The sequence below is a fragment of the Spermophilus citellus genome (genome assembly GCF_964194105.1).
Source record: "Spermophilus citellus genome assembly, chromosome: 17".
Classification (NCBI taxonomy): Eukaryota; Metazoa; Chordata; class Mammalia; order Rodentia; family Sciuridae; genus Spermophilus; species Spermophilus citellus.
This window is the reverse complement of record NC_138199.1, coordinates 41,980,374-42,004,213: the sequence shown is the minus strand read 5'-3', so window position 1 is coordinate 42,004,213 and position 23,840 is coordinate 41,980,374. Positions and strand designations below refer to the sequence as shown.

Genomic DNA, 23,840 nt, shown 5'->3' with positions numbered 1-23,840 from the left:
CCCTGAAAGTATAGTCTTAACGTTCATCCCCCTTCCTTTCCCAAGTGCATGAAACACACACACATTTTGCTGATGGTGAATTAGTCTTCCAGCACCAGATTTCTAAAATGTATATTGGCAGATGTTTTCTAAAGAAAATCTCTCTATTACAATAGTTATGTAAAGCGGTTTGAATACGCTTTTGAGTTTTCAAAGACATTACAAACTGGCACATTAATTAACATTCGGTTGTTAAAGAGCCAATCACACGCCAGTTATTTCCAGCCCCGCCCCAGTGCCGCTACGCAACGTTTTTTACCCACTGACATGTGCTGACGTATACCAAGCGCGCCGGAGCCCCGGCTACCATCGCAATCATAACTCGTTTTGGACCCGCGGTCGAAGCTATGAGACTTCACCAGAAAAACGAAACAATTAAGAGTGAAAGCGATAATCCAAAGCCCTATTTTAAAATTTTTATCCTGTTATCAAAATACCAGGGAACTGGGCGTGGTGTTCGCCTGTATTAGCAGCCACTCAAAAGCAGAGGCAGGAGGATGGCAAGTTCAAGGCCAGGTTCAGAAATTTAGCGAGACTCTGTCTCGAAACGAAAAGTAAAAGGGCTGGGATGTAGTTCGGTGGTAGACCGCCCGTTTTCAATCCCCAGTACCAAAACATACAAAACAAAAAACAGGAATAAGCGTCGTGTGAGGCCCATGAGAAGCTCATGGATGTGCACAGTTTCCGAAGAGTTCACGGTGAGCACTGCCTTTCGACAAACCAAACTCCCAAAATTAGATTGACTCTGGTGTGTCTTAATGCTTTGCTATCCATAAAAATGATTTCTGAAGAAGCTTGATCCTTAATTTGGGTCTTTTTACTGGCAAAGGTAGGCTAACCAATAACTTTGGGTAGCACTGATCCAATGGCACCTCAGCCAGAGGTGTAGTCAAGTAGATGAATGAAATTTCTGTGCTATAGCCAAACCTTATAAAAATAGAACCGATAATCTGTGAACACCGCAAGATATGCCCTGATAGCAGCTAAAATTTGACTGTGATGGGTAACCTATCCCTTCCCTGCCTGAACTCCATTTTGTGGTGCATTTTGTGTTGACTCTGTTTTGTCAATTTCTGTTCATAAGTTTCTGAGGGGGGGGTAATCTTCTGTTTGTCTGAAGGAATAATGGTATTTTCACAAATATTTGAAATGAAAACCATGCACACACAGAGATACCAAAGATGTATTATTTTGTTTTGTTTTTTCCCCCCAAAGAATTTTCTACAAACAACATGGTTTCTGTTTAAATGAACAGGTCAATGTATTATTCCTCTGCTGTAAGCTTCTGTGGCTCCCCATCTCCTGGGTTAAAACAAAACTTTTCTACAGCCTTAGAAGGCCTTGCATAAACTAGTCCACACTCACCTCCTTAGTTTTCTTTGTACCCCACTTCTCTCACTCTATCCACACTGGCCATATAGTTCCTCATACTCATATTTTCTTCTGCCAGGAAGTCATTACAAACTGTTCTGACAGACATTTCCCTCCAACCTCCAAACCCCAACATCATTATTTAGATATCTAACCAAGTGCTATTGTCTCCAAATCTTTCCTCAACCTCCTTAGATCATTCTATATGTGATTATTTGATTGATGCCTATAACCTGCATGAGACTTTTAAGTTCCAGAAGGGCAGGGACTGTGCATGGTTTTACATTCACAATATCTCAAGCACCTAGTATTAAATGAATAAATCCAAGAGCATAGAATAGGGCTAAATAGGGCTGGTTAACATTACATTATTAGCCATTCTTAAACTGGGGAGGGGATGAGTCAACAAAGATACTACCCAATCTGTGAAGGGTTTAAGGTCAGCCCTGAGGTCTACTAACATCTTAAGATAAGATTGAGGGTGGGGAAAGGGGGTACAAACAGAGATGGGAGGAAACACAGAAGGTGGGTTGTGGTGGCAAAAGAAGTAAGACTTCCAAAAAGGAGGATCAGTTAGTGTTGACACCAGAGATATCCAGTAAGAAGAAGCAGTGTTCATGGTGAGAGCAGTGCTAGCAGGGTTTATATTTCTTACTGCTCAGGGATTGCTGTTACCAAGTATATGTGGTATATTTGTGTCCCCTATTAGAGTGTCTCCCCTACTCTAGAGGAACTGCCAAATGTATCTCCTTAATTTCAGTACCTGGTATCTGTCCAACACAAACAAGCCTAACAGTAGAGAACAGCAAAGAATAGTGAGGGAAGCCAGGTATTGTAATGCACATGTAGAATCCCTGCGAGTTACTAGGGATGCCGAGGCAGGAAGATGACAAGTTTCAGGCCAGCCTAGCCAACTAGACAAGACCTGTCTCAAGATAAAATAAAGCGCTGGGCGCAGTGGCACATGTGTGTAATCCCAGTAATTTCAAAGGCTGAGGCAGGAGGATCACCAACCTCAGCAACTTAGCAAGGCCCTAAACAATTAAGAAAGACCCTGTCTCAAAATAAAATATAAGGAGTCCACCGCGCGACCAGCACGCTGGTTTCATATAAGAGGTTCGTAGCATAGAAGTTAACTAGTGAGATCAAAATAAACACACACAGACTCAATTACCTTTTTCTTTGACTAGGTCCGAGATGGCCCTCCCTCTGGCTCTCGCCTCAAACCACCCGGTGGGGCAGCAAGGCTTACTCAGGACTAGCAGGAGAGAGAGCGAGCGAGGGAGTGGACTTTTATTGGGGAACAAGAAATTCAGGGGAGGACTGGGGATGTGGCTCAAGCGGTAGAGCGCTCGCCTGGCATGCGTGCGGCCCGGGTTCGATCCTCAGCACCACATACAAACAAAGATGTTGTGTCCGCCAATAACTAAAAAATAAATATTAAAAAGTTCTCTCTCTCTCTCTCTCTCTCTCTCTCTCTCTCTCTCTCTCTCTAAAAAAAAAAAAAAAAAGAAAAGAAAAAAAAGAAAAAGAAAAAGAAATTCCACCCAATGAAGGTCGAGGGGGGCAGCATTCCAAGGTCAGGGTCAGTGATTGGTCTCAGGGTCAATGGTCAGTCACACCCCCACACAGACAGGCTCTTGCACCTGGAGAGGGTGGGGATAGCTCCCACACAGTTTGGCCAGAACGCTTCACACCCAATCAGGGAGGTGCCCAATCACGTGCGAGAATGGCTTCCCACAAAGGAGGGCATGATGACACAAGCCTGTAATCCCAGTGGCCAGGGAGGCTGAGGCAGGAGGATCAGGAGTTCAAAGCCAGCCCCTACAAAAAGTGAGGCATTAAGCAACCCAATGAGAACCTGTCTTGAAATTAAATATAAAATTGGGCTGGGGATATGGCTCAGTGGTCAAGTGCCCCTGAGTTCAATCCCCAGTACCCCCCAAAATAAAATAAAATATTAAAAAGCATTGGATGTGGTTTGTGGTTTTAAGCACCCATGGGCTCAATCCCTGGGAGGGAGGGAGGGAGGGAGGAAGGGAGGAAGGAAGGAAGGAAGGAAGGAAGGAAGCTGTAGGTGTAGCTCAGTGTTAAAGTGTCCCTGGGATCAATCCAGTCCTGCAAAACAGAAACAAACAAACGAAAAGAATGGGAAGACCTCTCCATGGATGTCTGATGTTTTGCTTATTGTGGGAACAAAGTACTAACTACACTTTGATCTTTCTGTAAACTTTGGAAGACATAGAATCCTCATTAGGGCAAAGTGAATACATGCTTACTGTCCAATAAAATAAAGATAATTTTCCCTCTGCAGCAAAGGGTATACTGTCTATTATAAAGGATCCATGTTCCCTAACCTCAAGGTTCCTTTACTGTAAAACAACCCATTACATATACAATATCATCTGGTTCTCTTTGCTTGGCTCTATAAGAACTGGGGTTAGAGGAACTAAACACAAAAATTATATTCTGGCTACTGTAACAAACTATCATTCATCTCTGACCCAGGCATCTCATCTTTTATACCAGCAACCATAAACCTATAGCAGGCTAACATGTAAACTATTCAGTTTGTGACAGAAAGGACCACAGATAAGGGAAACAGGTTTATTAATCCCTGGGACTGGTGAGGCAAACAAACCCAACCAAGATCTTGAAGGGCTTTTGGGACTAGGAAGCATTTTTGGAGGCCCTGAGTAGATGGGATCCAGAGGCACTTTACCAGTGAGCTAAATCCACAGCCCCTTTTATTTCAGGTTTATTTTTATTTTACTACAGGGTTTCCCCTAAATTGCTGAGGCTGGCTCAAACTTGCAATCCTCCTGCCTCAGCCACCCCCATCTCTGAGTTGTGGGATTAAAGGTGTGGCATTGAGTCACCATTCTTTAGGTGATACAGATGTCCTAAAGAGGAAAAAAAATTTTAAAAATTGAAAAATCTGGTGTGATGCTGCATCCCTCACGTAAAATCCCAGCTATTCAGCAGGATCACAAATCAGAGGGCAATCAGAGGAACCCTATTGAAAATGGAAAAAAGGGAGAAAAAGAAACATAATTTTAAAAAAATCACTACCCTTACAACTAAACAAATCCTTTGAAGATTTTTTTTAAAAAAAAAACCGCTTGAGCCACATCCCCAGCCCCTTTTGAAGATTTCTTATAAGTCCAATGAGACCAAGCTGTGATGTTACCAAGCCTGAAAGAGAGACTACTGCTGTCTTTAAGAACTTTTGCAACAGATACCACTCAGACTGTGGTCTCTCCCTCTCAACCTCAAAAGAGGATTAAGAACGATCATCAATGGCAAAAGGCAGTTGCAGTAAAGCAACACCCAGAGCCTGCTTCACGCTCAGGAGAGACCACTCAACTCCTCCTCGTGGTTTTCGGTACTCTACACAATCAGAGAAACTTCTCTAGTAACATACTATAGAAATGATCCCTGAAAGTATAGTCTTAGCCTACTCCCACCGGGCCCTGCTGGGTCTACCATGATTATTCACTTTTAGATGAAGATGAGGTAGGTTCCCCTCCTCCCCGCCCCCATTTCTAATTCCACTATAAATCATAAAACACACTTTGCACGACAGTATTTTCAAACACTGTCATTCTACAACACAGTTTAACGTTCTAGATGAAAATATAAGTTTTTAAAAAAAGTTTTCAACACATCCAGCTGAATTAACATAATGACTAACGACAGCCAGTCACGACCTGGTTTTTAGAGCCAAGGAGGCGTCCTCTCCTTGGTTCTAAATTTGGCCCCGCCCCTTACAGCTAAAGGGAAGGGCGGGCGTGGCCTCTGAGACTCTGGTTGCTTCTGGTGATTGGTAAAACAGAGCAGTTGCTCAAAACAGCTGCCTAAGAATTTAACTTTCAAGCACTAGTTAAGAGGCAGGTCACTGTGACCGTGGCAAGGAGGGGAATTGGGTGACTGAGACCCAACACTTGGAAAACAAAACCTTTTGTGTTTTGTGCCGTGTTTGCAATTACCGATCACTCTTTGAATATTAAAAATAAATCTAATTGTCTGGTAGGTTGGGCATTATTTCTTCCGTGAACAAATACGTGTGTCAACCATTAGGGTTGTATTAGGGATTTTGGGTCTTGTTTTGTTTTTGAGAATTCTATTATAAAATTGGTTTTTGCACACTCTATGCTGAGCTATATCACCAGCCCTTTTTATTTTGAGCAGGATCTGGCTAAATTGATCAGGCTGGCCTCCAACTTATTATCCTCTTGTCCCAGCCTGGGATTACATGAATCCACCGCCATGCACAGCACATTAGCTACCATTTACTGACAGTCTGTCACATATTCAATATATGTTTTTTTGGATTTTTAGTTGTAGATGGACACAGTACCTTTATTTTACTTATTTACTTGTATGTGGTGCTGAGAATCAAATCCAGTGCCTCACATGTGTGTGCCAGACAAGCACTCTACCACTGAACTACAATCTCAGCCCCTCGACAAAACTTTTTCTTTTTTTTTTTTTGCGCTTTTTTTTTTTGGGGGGGGGGCCACTGGCATTATACCCAGGGATACTTTACCACTGAACTATACCCCTGACCCTTTTTATTTGGAGACAGGTCTCACTAAATTGCCGAGGCTGGCCTCAAATGTGTGATCCTACTGCCACAGCCTTCCAAGTTAATGTCACTACAAGTATGTTCAAGAGTGCTTTACATGTAAAATATTAATCACCTCAGCTATATAGCCAGAGAAACTCAGGCATGAAAAAACTAGGTAACTTGAATAAGGTGACAGCTGTTGATCAGAGCTGGTAGATCCCAAAAGAAAAAAATGATCATCAATGACAAACAACAGTTACAGCAAGGCAACGTCAAGAGTTGGTTTCATGCTCGGGAGAAAGTTGCACTTCTTCCTTTGTCATTTTCTTATATGTTTTAGAGAAATTTCTCTAGACTCAACTATAGAAATAGCCCATGAAGACGGGCATGGTGGTGCACGCTTATAATCCCAGGGATTTGGGAGGCTGAAGCAGGAGGATCACAAATTCAAGACCAACCTTAGCAACTTAGCGAGAGGAGAGGTGCTGGTGGCTGGGACTGTGGCTCAGTGGTAGAGTGCTGGCCTAGCATGTGTGAGGCACTGGGTTCAATCCTCACCAGGTAAAAATTAATAAATAAAATAAAGGTATTATGTTCATCTACAACTAAAAATATTATTTTTTTAAAAAGTGCTAGGGATGTGGTTCAGTGGTTGAATGTCCCTGGCTTCAATCCCTGATACCAAAAATAAGTAAATAAATTAGTAATAAATAAATAAATGGCCCATGAAAATAGCCTTGACCTTGAAAGCACGGTCTTTGCAGGGTCTATTACAGCTATATTGTTTTAATTGATGACAAGATTTTTCCACGTACTGTCGAAGAAATACCATATAACTATATTTTGAGGGTGTTGTTTTATATGCAACTTTCAAAAAAATATTCTGAATACTTCTGAAAGGTTTTTTTTTTGGGGGGGTTCCGGGGATTGAACTCAGGGACATTCAACCACTGAGTCACATCTCCAGCTCTATTTTGTATTTTAGAGACAGGGTCTCACTGAGTTGCTCAGCATCTCCCATTGCTGAAGCTGGGGGTGGGGGTAGGGGGGATGGAATATTACAGGCATGCGCACCACCACGCCAGGCCTGAAAATTTCTAAAACACATTTTTTTTTCCTTTCTCTTTCTCTCTCTCTTTTTTTTCCGTAGTACTGGGGATTGAAGTCAGAGCCTCCCACCTACTAAGTATTCTACCACTGAAACACACTCCCAACCGTTTTAATCTCATTTTGAGTCGGGGACTTGATCTGCCTCAGTCTATGGTGTAGTGGGGATTACATCATCATGTATACCATCATGCCCAACAAGACTAGTTATTAATTAGCCTATTACAGACTGTCAGGTTTGTGGCGGTGACTTAGGAACAAAGCACCAAGCAGCCCCTGGGTGAGTGAAGCATATCAGGCACCTAAGGAACTGCCTGTCAATCAGCAGGGTCTCCTGGCCAATCCTGGATCTCAGCCAGTTCCCCGGACCAACTCTAGTGTTACAAGGGACTCTAAAAATCTCTTTTCCTGTCCCAAGCCCTTCCTTTCCTCCTGTAAGCCCCATAAAATTCCAGTTCCATCCAGCCCCCATGAGGTTTCTCCTCAGGCCCTCTTCCTATCTGCTCTGCTCCCGCCCCTGGGAGTGACAACTCAATAAAGCCTCCTTTAGCGGCCTTTTTAAATATGCCTCCTTTTGGCTGCTGCCATTGCCTGACCTTACACAGACAAAAGTCAATTAGAAGCTAGGGACTTCTGTCCCTAAAAACACTAAACACTTTCTGACCTGTTTAAAGATAAAGGGTTTGTTTTGCTGAGAAGAAGCTTTTTAGTTTGAAACCATCCCATTTATTGATTCTTGATTTGACTTCTTGCATTTTAGGAGTCTTGTTAAAGAAGTTGCTGATTATGAAGTAGATTGGGGTCTGCTTTTTTTTCTATTAGGTACAGAGTCTCTGGCCTAACTCCTAGGTCCTTGATCCACTTTGAGTTGAGTTTTGTGCAAGGAAGAGACAAGAGGTTTAATTTCATTTTGCTGCATATGGATTTCCAGTTTTCCCAGCACCATTTGTTGAAGACGCTATCTTTTTTCCAATGTATGTTTTTGGCACCTTTGTCTGGTCTGAGATAACTGTATTTATTTGGGTTTGTCTCTGTGTCCTCTATTCAGTACCATTGGTCTACAAGTCTTTTTTGGTGCCAATACAGTGCTGTTTTTAAAGAAACAATTAATGAAGTGAAGAGAGAGCCTACAAAATGGGAGCAAATTTTTACCAAATGCACATCAGATAAAGCACTAATTTCCAGAATATATAAATAACTAAAAAAACTTAACAATAGGGCTGGGGATGTGGCTCAAGCAGTAGCGCGCTCGCCTGGCATGCGCAGGGCACTGGGTTCAATCCTCAGCACCACATAAAAATAAAATAAAGATGTTGTATCCACTGAAAACTAAAAAATAAATATTAAAAAAAACTTAATAAAAAACAAATAATCCAATCAATAAATGGGCTAAGGAAATGAGCAAATACTTCATAGAAGAAGATATACAATCTATCAGCAAATTTATCAAAAATGTTCTACATCTCTAGCAATTAGAAAAATGCAAATCAAAACTACTCTAAGATTTCATCTCACTCCAGTCAGAATGGCAATTATCAAAAACTCAAGCAACAGTAAGTGCTGGTAAGGATGTGGGGGAAAAGGTACACTGATTCAGTGCTAGTGGGATTGAAAAATGGTACAACCACTCTGGAAAGCAGGATGGAGATACCTTAGAAAACCTGGAACAGAACCACCATTTGACTAGTTATCCCACTCTTCAGTCTATACCCAAAGGACTTAAAATCAGCACGCTATAGAGATGCAGCCACTTCAATGTTTATAGCAGCTCATTTCACAATAGCTAAACTGTGAAAACAGGCTAGATGCCCTTTAATAGATGAATGGATAAAGAAACTGGTATACACACACACACACACACACACACACACACACACACACACTACACAATGGAATACTACTCAGCCTTAAAGAAGAATGAAATTAATGCATTTATGGGTAAATGAACATAATTAGAGAATATAAAGCTAAGTGAAGTAAGCCAATCTGAAAAAAACTAAAGGCCAAAAGTTTTCTCTGATAAGTGGATACTGACTCATAATGGGCAGGGGGTAAAGGAAGAAGGGATGAACTTTGGATTGAGCAGAGGGGAGGAAGAAGAGGAGAGAGGGAGTATGGGGGGGAAAGATGGTGAATGATTTGGACATCATTACCCCTATGCACAAATGGTGTAACTCTACATCATACACAACCAGAGAAATGAAAAGTTGTATTCCATTTGTGTAAGAAGATAAAATAAAAATTGTTTTAAAAAATAAAAGATAAAGGGTAAGGGCTGGGGATGTGATTCAGTGGTATACCACTTTCCTAGCATGCATGAGTTCCTGGGTTGTTTTTTTTTTTAATATTTATTTTTCAGTTCTCGGCGGACACAACATCTTTGTTTGTATGTGGTGCTGAGGATTGAACCCGGGCCGCACGCATGCCAGGCGATCGCGCTACCGCTTGAGCCACATCCCCAGCCCGAGTTCCTGGGTTTGATCCCCAGCACCACAAAAGGAAAAATTTTTTTAAATATCCTAAATTTTGGAAGTTAATAGGTAGATTAAAGTATCCATGTGCTGGACACGTGAGTATGTGTGGGAGGCCAACCTTATACGTGACTGAGTTACACTCCCTGGCTGGGTGCTGAGGCTCTCAGTCACAGAAATGTGGCACCCTTCTTGGGTGCGAGGGTTGGTGTCTCGTGCATCAGTGTGTCTTGCTACAGCCCCAGGGTGAAGCTACGCTCATCTGTTCCTTTATAATATAACCCCTTGCCCTGTTTAGGATAGAATCTTCCATGGAAGTGGCTTCTCTTACTGTGCCCTTGGGTGTGGCCTATCCAGGTGTCAGTCAACCTGCTGACAGTGGACATCATGAAGATACTCAGCCCCCTGAAACCTGACCCCTTGCCTGATTTGAATAGCTTCTCTCAATAAAAGGCATCAGCGCGTGCTCTCGCTCTCTCTCTCTCTCTTTCTGCGGACCCTTAAGGTCAGAGGAGCCATCACAGCGACCCCAAAGAAAAAGGTATTTGTGTCTCTTGTGTGGTTATTTTGTGAAGCCCAGTTAGCCCAGTTTAACTAGAGTGACCCCTGAGCCTTTTAGTCGCGAGATCAGAAACCCGGCAAGTATGGACAGAAGAGACACTCTCTGGGGCTCATCTGGAAAACTTTTGTTTCTTTTTGTGTACTAGGGATTCAGCCCAAGGGCAATTTATTGGTGAGCCACATCCCCTAGTTCTGCCCTTTTTTGGGGGGTGCAGAGTGTATGACTGTAATCCCAGTGTCTCAGGAGGCTGAGGAAGGAGGATTGCAAGTTCAAAGCCATCCTCAGCAAATTAGTGAGGCCCTATGCAATTTAGTGAGACCCTGTCTCAAAATAAAAAAGGGCTGGGGAGGTAGCTCAGTGGTAAAACACCCCTGGGTTCAATCCCCAACTTCATATATATCCAAAATCCAGTCTAAATGTTACATTATTTTAAAAAATTATAATAATGGGCTGGGGATGTGGCTCAAGCGGTAGAGCGCTCGCCTGGCATGCGTGCGGCCCGGGTTCGATCCTCAGCACCACGTACAAACAAAGATGTTGTGTCCGCCGAAAAAAACTAAAAAATAAATATTAAAATTCTCTCTCTCTCTCTCTCTCTCTAAAAAAACAAACAAACAAAAAAACCAAAATACTCAGCACTACATAAAAATAAACAAAAATAAAGATTTAAAGAAATAACAACAACAACAACAAAAATACACACAATAATAATAAATAAAATAATAATGTTTCTGGTGAGTCTGGAAGAGAACCCAGTCTCTCTCCATATCCCCACCCCCCGCCAAAAAAAAAAAAAACCTGGTTTAAATGAGATTTCTTTTGTTCATTTAAACAATAACAAAAGCAGCAGCAGCAAACATTTCTCCTATATTTTAATGTTCCAAGGTCCCCTACTAACTCCTTTACATGGATTACCTCATTTAGTCTTAGAAATAAGCAGTTGAAGAAAGGAAAATTTAGAAGTCTAAGTGGATTTCCCAATGCCAATCTCTGTCTTGTAGGTCCTTACCCTCAGTAAATGCTGTGTGTTTCAGTTAACAGATAAGAAATTGTAGGGGAAGATTAATTTTAAAAAGACTTGAGAGTTCGGGGTCGTGGCTCAGTGGTAGAGCGCTTGCTTAGCATGCATGAGGCACTGGGTTTGATTCTCAGCACCACATAAATGTAAAATAAAGATATTGTGTCCACCTAAAACTAAAAAATAAATATTAAAAAAAAATGACTTGAGTGGGAGCTGTAGCTGTAGCCTATCATGCTTGAGGTCCTGGGTTTCAATCCTCAGCACTGAAAAAAAAAATTCAGGTTTCCTAAGCTTCCATTTACTAATCTCCTCTCCTATCATACAAACCGTGGGTATACAGGCATCATGTGGCCCTCCTGGCATTACTCACTGGGAACTGGGGCTCAAATACAAAAATGACAATATTACTGTTGCTGGGACCAGTAAACTGTTTTTGTCTCTGACCTAGGAGTCCATTATCTTCTGTCAACATCCACAAAACTGATGGCTAAGTTGTCAGAAGAAAGGAGAAACACCTGGCAATGGCTTATGAAGCCCTGCATGTCCTGGCTTCCTCCCTGAGTCTCCACGACCCTGCCTCCGGCCCTCTTCTTTTCTGATGGAATCTGGGCCTCTAGCATGGTAAGCAAATCCACCACCACTGAGCTACATCCCAGCCCCTCCAACTTCATTATTCAGCTCACTTCTGTTCTTGCCCCACAGTTGTTCGCTTTCTTTGAATCTGTCATATCCACTGTGCTCCAAACGACCAAAAAAAGGACTTTACCTGATTGTTAACTTTCCTTGAAATGCTATTCCTTGCCCTTTTTCCTTAGTTAACAGTGTTTAAATCTTTAGCTCTTAGGATTTCAGGTTCTCACACAGACCTCTCCTTTGCAGCACTTTTCACAGTTGTGATTTTAATTTTCTTTGCTTGATTATGTGATACTGTGTTTCTGAAGCTACAATTAGACAGACAGTCAGTATAGATAGGTAAATAGGGTCAGGTCTGATCAAGGAAGCCAATTTTGAGTGCAAGTTGGAGACTGTCCCCTGAGACTGAAATGTTAATTCCTTCTGAGCCCTTCCTCCACCATAACCTGCTCCTGCTCTAACCTGTTGCTAAGGTAACCTGTCCCAGGAATTGCCCCTTCCTACAGGGAGCTATAAGGTTGTTAATTAATGTGTCCTTGGCTGCTCCATCCTTCCCTTCTTCTTTCAGCTCACCTGTTTCCCACCTTTTGGCCATCCTACCGAGCATTCCTGGGTCTAGTCACATATGCAGGAAGAAGAAAGATAAGGGGAAGAGGGCAGGAGAACAAAGGAAGCCTAGGACACAGAAAAAGGGCAGACTGCATCACTTCTTAGGATACAGGGATTCCAGCTATTGCCTGCTTCTCCCTCCTGGGAGAAGTCAATGTTACTCTTTTTAAAATAAACCCTCCTTGCCTCAGCATACTTCTTTAATGTTTAAACTTAAACATGTGAGGGAGCAGAACTCTTCACCGATGACCAACAGTATCAATTCTATTGAAATCAAAACTTAAACCAGATACGGTGGTGCACACCTGTAATTCCAGCAGCTCAGGAGGCTGAGGCAGGAGGATTGCAAGCTTAAGGCCAGCCTCAGCAATTTATCAAGGCCCTAAGAAACTTAGGGAGACCCTAACTCAAAAAATGAAAAGGGATGGAAGGCTGGAGATGTAGCTGGAGGCTGGAGATGTAGCTGGAGGCTGGAGATGTGCAAAAGTGCCCCTGGGTTAAATCCCCAGTGCCAAGTAAATAAATAAATAATGAAATAAAGGGCTGGTATGTGGGTCATGGTAGTACCCCTGGGTTCAATCTCCAGTACCACTAAAAGCAAACCAAAACAACAACAACAAAACAAGAACAAACTTCTATAGCTCAGTGGTAGAGCATTTGCTCAGCACATACAAGGTTCTGTGTTTAATCCTCACCATTAGAAAAATAAAAAATTTTAAAAAATTAGCCATACAAACAAAAAACCGTTCAATCTTACATCCAATTCTAATTTCTCCTTCCCTCCACATTTCAGTACCCAGTCCTCTGCTGTTTTTCCTTGTTTCTCCACTCTTCCTCTGATCTCAAGGTTGTATTGTTTGTCTGTTATTTTTTGGGACTATGAATTGAATCCAGGAGTATTCTACCACTGAGCCACATCCCAGCCCTTTCTATTTTTTATTTTGACACAGGGTCTTGTTAAGTTGTCCAGGCTAGCCTTAAACTTGGGATCTTCCTGCCTCAGGCTCCCAAGTCACCATGCCTGACTTCAAGGCTACTTTTGGCAACTCCAAAGCTGAGATAGAGGTAAGAACCAATGACACAAAAAAGGGAATTGCTGGGGATGTAGCTCAGTGACAGAGTACTTTACTGACATGTGGGAGGCCCTAGGTTCTATCACCAGCACTGTAAGTAAGTAAGTAAATAAATAAACAAATAAATACATACAAAGGAGTAGGGTAGGAGACAAAGACCTTCTAATTTAGCTGATGCTTTCTGTAGCTTTGTTTTCATACTAAAGCTTACTCTTTTGTGCAAATTGTTAATAGATCATTCCAGTACCTCTACTATAGTACACAGCACCCTGCTGCAGGCCAATGCCCTCTCCTGTGGACTTCTTACAACCCCTCAGCTCTTGTCCTCCAAGGTTACACCTCTCTACTCTCTGTTGAAATTCTTCATTCATGAGTAAGATCCCTTTTGGCTCAGCTACCTCTGTGCAATCTACATGCTCCAGCATACCCTCCATGCCTGATAGAAGTGTGGCTAATCAGTCTGCTAGTCTCCCTTGCTCATTCAGTCATCAAGGACTCTTCAATATAGATGGCTGATCTCCTGACCCCTAAATTTCAGAAACAAGTTCTCTGCATGTCACCTTGGAGGAAACTGGGAAAGGGTATCATATTTCAGCTGTTAAGCAGGCTGGAACTGATTGATTAATTGATTAATTTTTTTATTAGTTTGACAAGTGCTGGGGATTATAACCAGGGGCATTTTACCATTGTGCTACATCCCCAGTCCTTTAAATTTTTTTTTTTTTAATTTTGAGACAGGGTCTAAGTTACCCAGGCTGGCCTCAACTTGTGATTCTCTTGCCTTAGCCTCCCAAGTCTCTGACTTGACAGGTGTGTGCCACTGTACCTAGTCCAAGGATCATTTTAGCCATCTCATAAGAAGATCTGCATTAGAGGGGGAATGTGTTACTCCTGTTTTCCACTTTTGAACTTTACACATAATTCCCAGACACAGATGAAGTCCTGTTTCATATCCAATTATACCTGTTAACCCCATCCATACTCCAATTAAACATCAATAATTTATTTATTTATTGCTGGGCACAGTGGCATAAGCCTGTAATTCTAGCAACTTGAGAGGCTGAGGCAAAAGGATCACAAGTTCAAAGCCAGCCTCAGAAATTTGGGAAGGCCCTAAATTTAGCAAAATTAAAAAGGCCTGGGGTTGCTGGGGTTGTGGCTCAGTGGCAGAGAGCTTGCCTAGCACGCATGAAGCACTGGATTGGATTCTCAGCACCACATACAAATAATTAAAATAAAGGTCCATCAACAACTTTAAAAAAATTTACAAAAAGGGCTGGGATGTAGCTCAGTGGTAAAGAGACCCTCACTACAATCTGCAGTATACTGCTCCCCGAAAAAAAAAGGGGGGGCAGAAGAACAGCTTCCAAACAGGATTTAAGGCCTCCACTACTGAATAAAGACTGCATTGGTAGGAAACATTTCATTCCTAAATTAACTACTGGATTTCCCTTAGTACTTACTCATAGTTTTATAATGTCCCTAGATTTTCTTTAAACACTATTCAGAAATGTTGACTAAAGCCACTGTGGTGGTATATACCTATAAAGCTAGCTACTTGAAAGGATGAGGGAGAAGGATCCCAAATTCAAGGCCAGTCTGGGTAACTCAGCAAGACCACATCTAAAAATAAAAAATAAAAAGAGGTGGCTGGGCACAGTGGTGCATGCCTGTGATCCTAGCAGCTCAGGAGGCTGAAAATGAAGGATTGCAAGTTCAAAATCAGCCTCAGTAACTTGGCAAGGCCCTAAGCAACTTAGTGAGACCTTGTCTCAAAATAAAAAATGAAAAGGGCTGGGATGTGACTCAGTCCCAGGTGCCCCTGGGTTCAATTCCTTGTACCAAATATATAAGTAAATAAATAAAAATAAAAAGAGGCATAGATGTAGTTCACTGGTAGATCACCCCTGGGTTCAATTCCCAGTACCAAAAAAAAAGAAAAAGTAGATTAAATTGTCCCTGCTATTTTAACATAGTACTTACCTTTCTTAAGAATTTTTTTCACTTTCACATAGTTCCCTTGTTTGACATATTCATGAAGCTGAGCTTCCAAGGAGTCATTTCTTAAGGTACCAAGCTGAACAGGACAGGGGACTGGAAGATGAATAGCCCGAGACATCCTGTTTCAAAAGAGAGCATACTTATTCTAACTGAACCAAAAATACAAAGGAGCAAAATAGATTCTTTATATTTGGAAACCTGTTCACCTTCATTAATACAATTGTTCCTAAGTATCCAAAGGGGACTGGCTCCAGGACCCCTGCGGATAACAAAATCCACACATGTCGGCTGGGGTTGTGGCTCAGCGGTAGAGCACTGACCTTGCATATGCAAGGCCATGAGTTAGATCCTCAGCGCCACAAAAAAAATAAATAAAACAAAGGTACTGTGTCCAATTACAACTAAAAAATAAATATTAAAAAAAATCCACAGATGCTCATGTCCCCTACATAAAATGGCACAGTACTTGTGTATAACCTACGTGCATCCTCCTGGTATTTTTGTTGGGGGGGGGGGGTGTAGGGGGTTACTGGGGATTTAACCCAGGGGAACTTAACCACTGAGCCACATCCCCAGCCCTTATTATTTTTTATTTTGAGACTAAGTTGCTTAGGGCCTTGCTAATTTGCTGAGGCTGGCCTGGCCTTGAATTTAGGATCCTCCTGCCTCAAACTCCCAAGTGGCTAGAATTCTCTCAGTATACTTTAAACCACCTCTAGATTATCTAGAACAACTAATACAATGTAAATCTATGTAAATAGTTATTATACTGTATTGTTTAGAAAATAATAATAATAATAATAATAATAATAATATTAATAAGCCTGTATAAATTTAGTACAGATGCAAGTTTTTAAAAATATTTTCTAGGGGCTAGGGATGTAGCTCAGTGGTAGAACACTTGCCTGGCATGCATGAAGTCTTGAATTTAATTTCGAGCACCACAAAAATAAATAATTTTCTATACAAGGTTGGTTTAATATAAGGATGTAGAATTCATGAATTCCGAGGGTCAACTGTAATGAAGAGGATTTTAGGGGAACAATTACAGAAACTCTATGAGATTAATGTTTATGCTCAATGTTACTGTTTTTTGTTTGTTTGTTGCTGTTGCTTTGGTACTGGGAAATAAAGCAAGGATACATTTATCAATAAGCTACATTCCTAGCCCTTTATTTTTATTTTGAGACAGGGTCTCCCTAAGTCACTTAGAGCCTCACTAAGTTGCTGAGACTAGTCTCAAACTTTCAATCCTTCTACCTCAGTCTCTCGAGCTGATAGGATTACAAGCATTGTGTCTGCCATTAATGTTATTTATTGTTAAAGAATAGGGGTTGGGGGCTGGGGATGTGGCTCAGGTGGTAGCGCACTCGCCTGGCATGCGTGCGGCCCGGGTTCGATCCTCAGCCCCACATACAAACAAAGATGTTGTGTCCGCCGAAAACTAAAAAATAAATATTAAAATTCTCTCTCTCTAAAAAAAAAAAAAAAAAAAGAATAGGGGTTGGGGATATAGCTCACTTGGTAGAGTGCTTGCCTCACATGCACAAGGCCCTGGGTTCAATCCCCAGCACCAAAAAAAAAAAAAAAAAAAAAAAAAAAGAATTGACCCAGGTGAGTTGCTGCAGGCTGGTAATCCCAGAATGTGGGAGGCTGAGGCAGGATGATTTTAAGTTTGAGGCCAGCTTGGGCAAGTTAGCAAGATCCTGTCTCAAAATAAAATTTTAAAAGTACTGAGACTGCTGGATGTGGTTGCACATGCCTGTGATCCTGCAGCTCAGGATGCTGAGGCAGGAGGATCCCAAGTTCAAAGCCAGCCTCAGCAATTTAGCAAGAACCTAAGCAATTCAGTGAGACCCTGTTTCTAAAATATAAATATAGATAGACAGACAGATAGATACAGATAGATAGATAGAGATAGATAGATTTGTGTGTGTGTGTGTGTGTCTGTGTGTGTTGCTGGTGACTGAACCCAGGGCCTTGTACATGCAAGGAAAGCACTCTACCAACTGAGTTATATTTCCAGTCCCCTAAATTTTTTTCAAAATGGCTGGGGAAGTTGCATAGTGGTTACATGTTCCTGGGTTCAATAGCCGGTACCAAAAAAAAAAAAAAAAGGACTGGGATGTAGCTCAGTCATCTCCATAGCAGGCCTTGAACTTGGGAACTTGGGATCCTTTTTCTTAGCCTCTGAGTCATTGGGATTACAGACATGTGCCTCCCTCCTTCTGTCACAGGATGAAGCAGCAAGAAGGCCCTCTTCAGAAGCTGGTCCCTCCAACTTGGTCTTCACAGCTTCCAGAACTGTGAGAAATAAACTTCTCTACTACAAATAACTAGTTTTCAGACATTTCAACATAGCAGCACAAAATGGGCTAAGACATCTACTATGTTTTTTTTTTTTTTTTTTTTTTTAGAGAGAGTGAGAGAGAGAGAATTTTCAACATTTGTTTTTCAGTTCTCGGCGGACACAACTTGTTGGTATGTGGTGCTGAGGATCGAACCCGGGCCGCATGCATGCCAGGCGAGCGCGCTACTGCTTGAGCCACATCCCCAGCCCTACTATGTGTTTTAAATGTGACAGGTAATGAGTAAAACACCTAAAATTAGATCATTGCTACCACAATGTTTATAGTCTTGCAAGGCAGATAAGTGGCAATGTGTTATGTTCTACAGACAATAAGACAACTAAATCCCCAAGAATGGACCTCAAGGGCTTCAAGCTACGTGGGGAAGCACAGAAGGTATGAAATGAGGTGAAGTAAAAGAAAAAGTCAAAAAGACATTTAATGGATCTTCAGCCAGGAGGCTCAGGGATTGTAGGTTACTGAAAAGTAACACTTTTGGGGGGTGGGGGTTACTAGGATTGAACCCAGGGTGCTCTAACATAAGGTACATTCCCAGCTAGTTATATTTTTGATTTTGGGACAAGGTCTTGCTAAGTTGCTGAGGCTGGCCTTGAATTTGTGATCCTCCTGCCTCAGCCTCCCAAAACACTGGAATTAGCAACTGTGACATAGCAACCAACTGAGAAGTAACACTTCCTTGATTTATCCAGGGACTAAATGTGGAAAGTACTAAATTAAGTTCTTTATTTTTTTGGTATCTGTTAATATCCATGTCACTGACTATAAGCAGTATTCTAGTAATCCAACAGCATCACAACTTTTTGTTGTTGTTACTAGGGATTGAATTCAGGGGTGTTTACATTGATCTGAGTCACTTTTATTTTTAATTTTGAGATAGGTCTTGCTAAATTGTTCAGGGCCTCACTAAATTGCTGAAACTGGCCTCTAACTTGCAATCTTTCTGCCTCATCCTCCCAAGGCACTGGGATTACAGGTATGCACCACCACACCTGGCATAACTTTCTCTAAAAAAAAGTGCTCAGGGGCTGGGGATGTGGCTCAAGCGGTAGTGCGCTCGCCTGGCATGCGTGCGGCCCGGTTCGATCCTCAGCACCACATACCAACAAAGATGTTGTGTCCGCTGAGAACTAAAAAATAAATATTATAAATTCTCTCTCTCTCTCTCTCTCTCTCTCTCCCCTCTCTAAAAAAAATTTTAAAAAAAGTGCTCAGAAAATAGTTTGGTCTTAAATGCATATGAACCAAAGTTTTATAGCAAGCTGTCATTCCTCTTTTCCCCACCTTCTTCCTTTTCTTTTTCCAGGTATTAGAAAATCACATTTTAGGGCTGGGGATGTGGCTCAAGCGGTAGCGCGCTCGCCTGGCATGCGTGCGGCCGAGGTTCGATCCTCAGCACCACATACCAACAAAGATGTTGTGTCTGCCGAAAACTAAAAAAAAAAATAAATATTTTTTTTTTTTTAAGAGAGAGAGAATTTTAATATTTTAATATTTATTTTTTAGTTTTCGGCGGACACAACACCTTTATTTTTTGTATGTGGTGCTGAGGATCGAACCCGGGCCGCACGCATGCCAGGCGGGCGCGCTACCGCTTGAGCCACATCCCCAGCCCCTATAAATAAATATTTAAAAAAAAATTCTCTCTCTCTCTCTCCTCTCTCACTTAAAAAAAAAAAATCACATTTTAATTAAAAAAATTTTTTTTCAGTTGTATATGGACTCAATGCCTTTAATTTGTTTTTATGTAATGCTAGGATCAAAACCAGTGCCTCACACTTGCCAGGCAAGTGCTCTATTACTAAGCCACAACTCCAGCCCAGAAAATGGCATAGTATCATTATGATTTAGATGACTAATTGTTATGAACAAAATTAGGAGCTCTCACCCCCCCCCCCTTCAAATGTTTTAACTTTCAATACCTTAGGTGTTTGTTTAGAGTGTTTGATGATGTTCAGTGATGGGAGCCTTGCCTGCAATGCATGAGGCCTGGGTTTGACTTCCAGGACTGCAACAAATAAAATCAAGAAGGGAGTTGTAGAAGCTTGCCTAGAATTCATAAGGCTTTGGGTTCAATCCCCAGCCCAGTACAGATGGGGGGGGGAGTGAATAATTACAATGAGATCCTTAGGGTGGGAATGTAATTCAACAATAGTGTCTTTCTCTGTTTTGCAGTACTGGGGACAGAACCCAGGGCCTCATGAATGGCAGGCAAGTGCTATACCATTGAGTCACATCTCCAGTCCCAATGACTTATGTATGTCCTTCAAAGAGGAAGGACAGCCCAGAGACTAAGATCACAGTATGAAGAGGCAGCAAATATACAGTATCTCAAAAATCAAGGAGTGAGGAACCTAACTTTGTCAGTACCTTGATCTTACTTGGGCGGTTTAAAACTTCTTGGAGAGAAAATAAACGTCATTGTTTAACCACTCCCATCTGCAGTACTTTGTTATGGCAGTCCCTAGCAAACAAATAATTAATAATATAGGCTGTCACGTTTGAAATTAACATTTAATCATGCTAACAAAATCGTTAAGATTCACTATCATAATTACTGATAGTTTTATCTCCTCCATTTTTCTGCCTTAATCGCACAAACTGAATAAAGCAAGCGCATCATTGGGATATAACCATAGTTTCATCCCGAAGTAATATAAAAAAAAGTACTCAGGATTCAGTTGGCTAGGTGTTTTACATCCACACTAGAAAGCTTTGTGGCATATTTATAGCTTAGTTTTATCCTCGAAGTAAATATACGGGAAAAAAAAAGCCCAAAAAACCCATAAAATACAAACAGTAAGTTTTATCTGTTCTTAACAAACAAACCAGGGGAAAGCGCGAACGCAGTCCCCCACTACCACAAATTATGCAGTCGAGTTTCCCACATTTGGGGAAATCGCAGGGGTCAGCACATCCGGAGTGCAATGGATAAGCCTCGCCCTGGGAAAACCACCTTCGTGATCATGGTATCTCCCCTGCCAGGTAAGTATGAGTTGCTTCCCACTTGTGCCACTTCACCCTCGTCCTTAACACACTACTTAGTCACGGTCAATCCAATTTCAAGTTCTTTAGGTGTTCTATTTCAAACTACACACGTCTTTATATGTTGCAGATCAAGCTACAATTTCCGGGATATTTGCTGGAAATTTTGCCACGAGAAAAACGCTCTCAAACCAGCAATCATAATACTCTGATCTACATATCTCCGCCTCTTTAGTGACGTCAGTTTCTCCTTCATAGCTTTCTTTCTTTCACAGTTTCCTTATGGATGAGTTGGCTCTAAGGAACCATCCCTCATCTGTCTCCAAAAGACTTCTGCAGGTGTGGCTGAAGAGATTTAAATATTCCTTGCCTTTTCGATGTCCGCAAAAATTCTGGCATGAACAAGTCTTAGTCGTGCGCTGTTGCGCTGACCAGCTTGGGAGGCCCTGGCGAGGCGGGTATGTAGGGATGGGAGTACAGTGGGTTGTGTCAGGTCTGAACTGCTGTTTCAGATTCTCGGTCAAACCCTCAGTATGTTTCCATTTCCAAAAATTGTAAAGTGGAAACAATTCTGCCTGCCTGCCTTACACAGTTTCTGTAAGAACTGAATGAATATAAAATGCAGCTTCTAGTCTCCCGACCCCACTCAGGCCACTCTGCTTCTGGACTGGTGACAGGTATAGCACAAGCAGAACGGCATCCAGCTTGTATTTAGGAACAAACTGGCTACTTGTCCTTTCTTCTACATTTTGCTCCAAGCAAAACAATTCTTTTTGTAATTTGTAATGACTATAGTATCAAAGGCTTTAGTAGTATTTTCCTTGTAGTCTCTATAAAAAAAAAAAAAGCCTTTGTTTTGTTTGGTACTTTGGGGGTGTGTTCCTTTAGTTACTACAAGTGATAAATTTCCCTTATAAGTAATTTGAAAAAGGCATAAAAGTTTTAAAAATTAAAATCAACTACAATCCAACTACAAAGTTACCACTGTTACACTTTCTTGATGTTTTATGATAATCCCAAAATATGCATATATTTTGCCACATGCCTATTATTCCAGCGACTTAAGAGGCTGAGGCAAGAGGATGGAGAGTTTGAGGTCCTGCCTCAAAAGTTAAAATAAATAAATAAATAAATAAATAAATAAATAGGGGTGGAAATGTGGCTCAGTAGTAGTAAAGTACACCTGGGTTTAATCCCTGGTGCCAAAAAAAAAAAAAAAAAAAAAAACAGGGAAATAGATTATTAGTCAAACAACAATCATATAAAAATGATTAATAACAAAAAATTAGGAGCTGGATGTGCTGGGGTTGATCCCCAGCATGGGGGAGGGAGGAAAGGAAAATTTTATTCCATGAGGTTAAGAGGAAAAAACTTATGAGATGGTGTTATATCATGACTGCAATTTTGTAAAAATGTGAAGCCTTAAGGGAAATTACTGAAGGCAAACTCACTGAAATGATAACAAATGTCCCTGATTTTATACCCAGTGACAGACTAAATCCTTTCAGAAATATTGTTAAGGGGCTGGGGTTGTGGCTCAGTGGTACAGTGCTTGCCTAGCACGCAGGAGGCACTGGGTTCGATCCTTAGCACCACGTAAAAATAAAAATAAAAAAAAAAAGGTATTGTGTCCATATACAACTAAAAATATTTAAAAAAAGAAATATTGTTAAACTGTTTTTGCTTCCCAGTGAGACCACATCAAAATTCTTTTTTTTTTTTTTTTGTACCAGGAATTGAACTCAGGGGCACTCAACCACCGAACTACATCCCCAGCCCTATTTTGTATTTTATTTAGAGACAGGGTCTCATTTAGTTACATAGGCCCCAAATAGGAATAGATGAAGGAACACAATTCCTCAGTACAACGTTTTTTGGAGAGTTGACATATATCTAGGGAAGGACAACACCGGCAGGCACACTGCATTTCTCTGAGATCACTGCTGCCCAGAAATACAATAAGGGTGGCATATATACTCCAAAATTTTTTTTCCAGTGATGAGGATTGAACCAGGACCTTATGCATGCTAGGCAAGAAATGCTACCTCTAAGCCAGACCAATACTCAGTAATTTTTAAAAGCTGAGTCTTATTTTATAAAACTTCTTAAGGTCCAGATGTGGTTTGTAATCTCAGAGACTCTGGAGGCTGAGGCAGGAGATCTCAAGTTCAAAGCTAGCCTCAGTAACTTAGTGAGGCCCTAAGAAACTCTGTGGACCCTGTCTTTAAATAAAATACAAAAAAGGGTTGGGGATATGGTTCAGTGGTTAATTACCCCTGAGTTCAATCCTTGATGCCAAAAAAACCAAAAAACAACTCCATAAGGCAGGTGTGGCTTGTCAGAAAGTCCATAATGCCAATATAACTGAAGCTATAAATGTCTATTACTAAGAAAGCATGAAAAACTCTATGGCCACTCTCTGGACCTTGAGGGGCAAACCCATCCATTCATTGTTTATGTTTTTTTGTTGTTGTTGTTTTGTTTTTTGGCTGTGTGTTTTCATTTTTTGTACTGAGGACTGAACCCAAAGGTGCTTAACCACTGAACCACATCTCTACCCTTTTTATATTTTATTTTGAGACAAGGTCTCACTAAGTTGTTTGGGGGCCTCACTTAGTTGCTGAGGCTAGCCCTGAACTTGTGATTCTCTTGCCTCAGCCTCCCAAGTCTCTGGGATTACAGGCATGTGCCACTGTGCCTGGCTACCCATTCACTCTCAACACACTGCCCTGGGCCTATATTTCTGTCATAGGCTCTGCAATACAAATCACAGTAATTTTTTAGACATTTGCTAGATACCCTCATCCAAAAAATGTGACCCAGATCACCTTACATCTATCATCTCATTATTGATTACTTTCCTAATTTTATTCCAGAAGGCTTAATTTCACATGAGGAAAATAACATTTTGGCTGTTTTGATAGTATCCATGAATACCTGGCTGGCCACAGTTCTGAGGCCTCTATAACTATTTATTTATGTCCCCTATAGCTTTGACCTCACATGCCCCTTTTTTTTTTTTTTGCCAACGA

The 23,840-nt window shown here is 41.3% G+C and overlaps 1 protein-coding gene and 1 long non-coding RNA gene across 2 annotated transcripts in view; one reads left to right on the top strand and one right to left on the bottom strand.

Moving 5' to 3' along the window:
* The window catches only part of TEX14 (testis expressed 14, intercellular bridge forming factor), a gene marked incomplete at its 5' end in the record, with an annotated part of 62,033 nt that extends 61,684 nt beyond the window's left edge, over positions 1 to 349 (bottom strand). The window contains one exon of the mRNA XM_081271747.1: positions 299 to 349. Within this exon, the coding sequence (XP_081127873.1) occupies positions 299 to 349 (51 nt within the window). The remainder of the gene's footprint in view (positions 1 to 298) is intronic.
* Positions 350 to 370: 21 nt separating this feature from the next.
* On the top strand, positions 371 to 17,795 carry LOC308635745. The gene is made up of 3 exons (XR_014019256.1): positions 371 to 737; positions 11,590 to 11,762; positions 17,695 to 17,795. It is a non-coding gene; the product is annotated as an uncharacterized lncRNA (long non-coding RNA).
* The last annotated feature ends 6,045 nt before the right edge of the window (positions 17,796 to 23,840 follow it).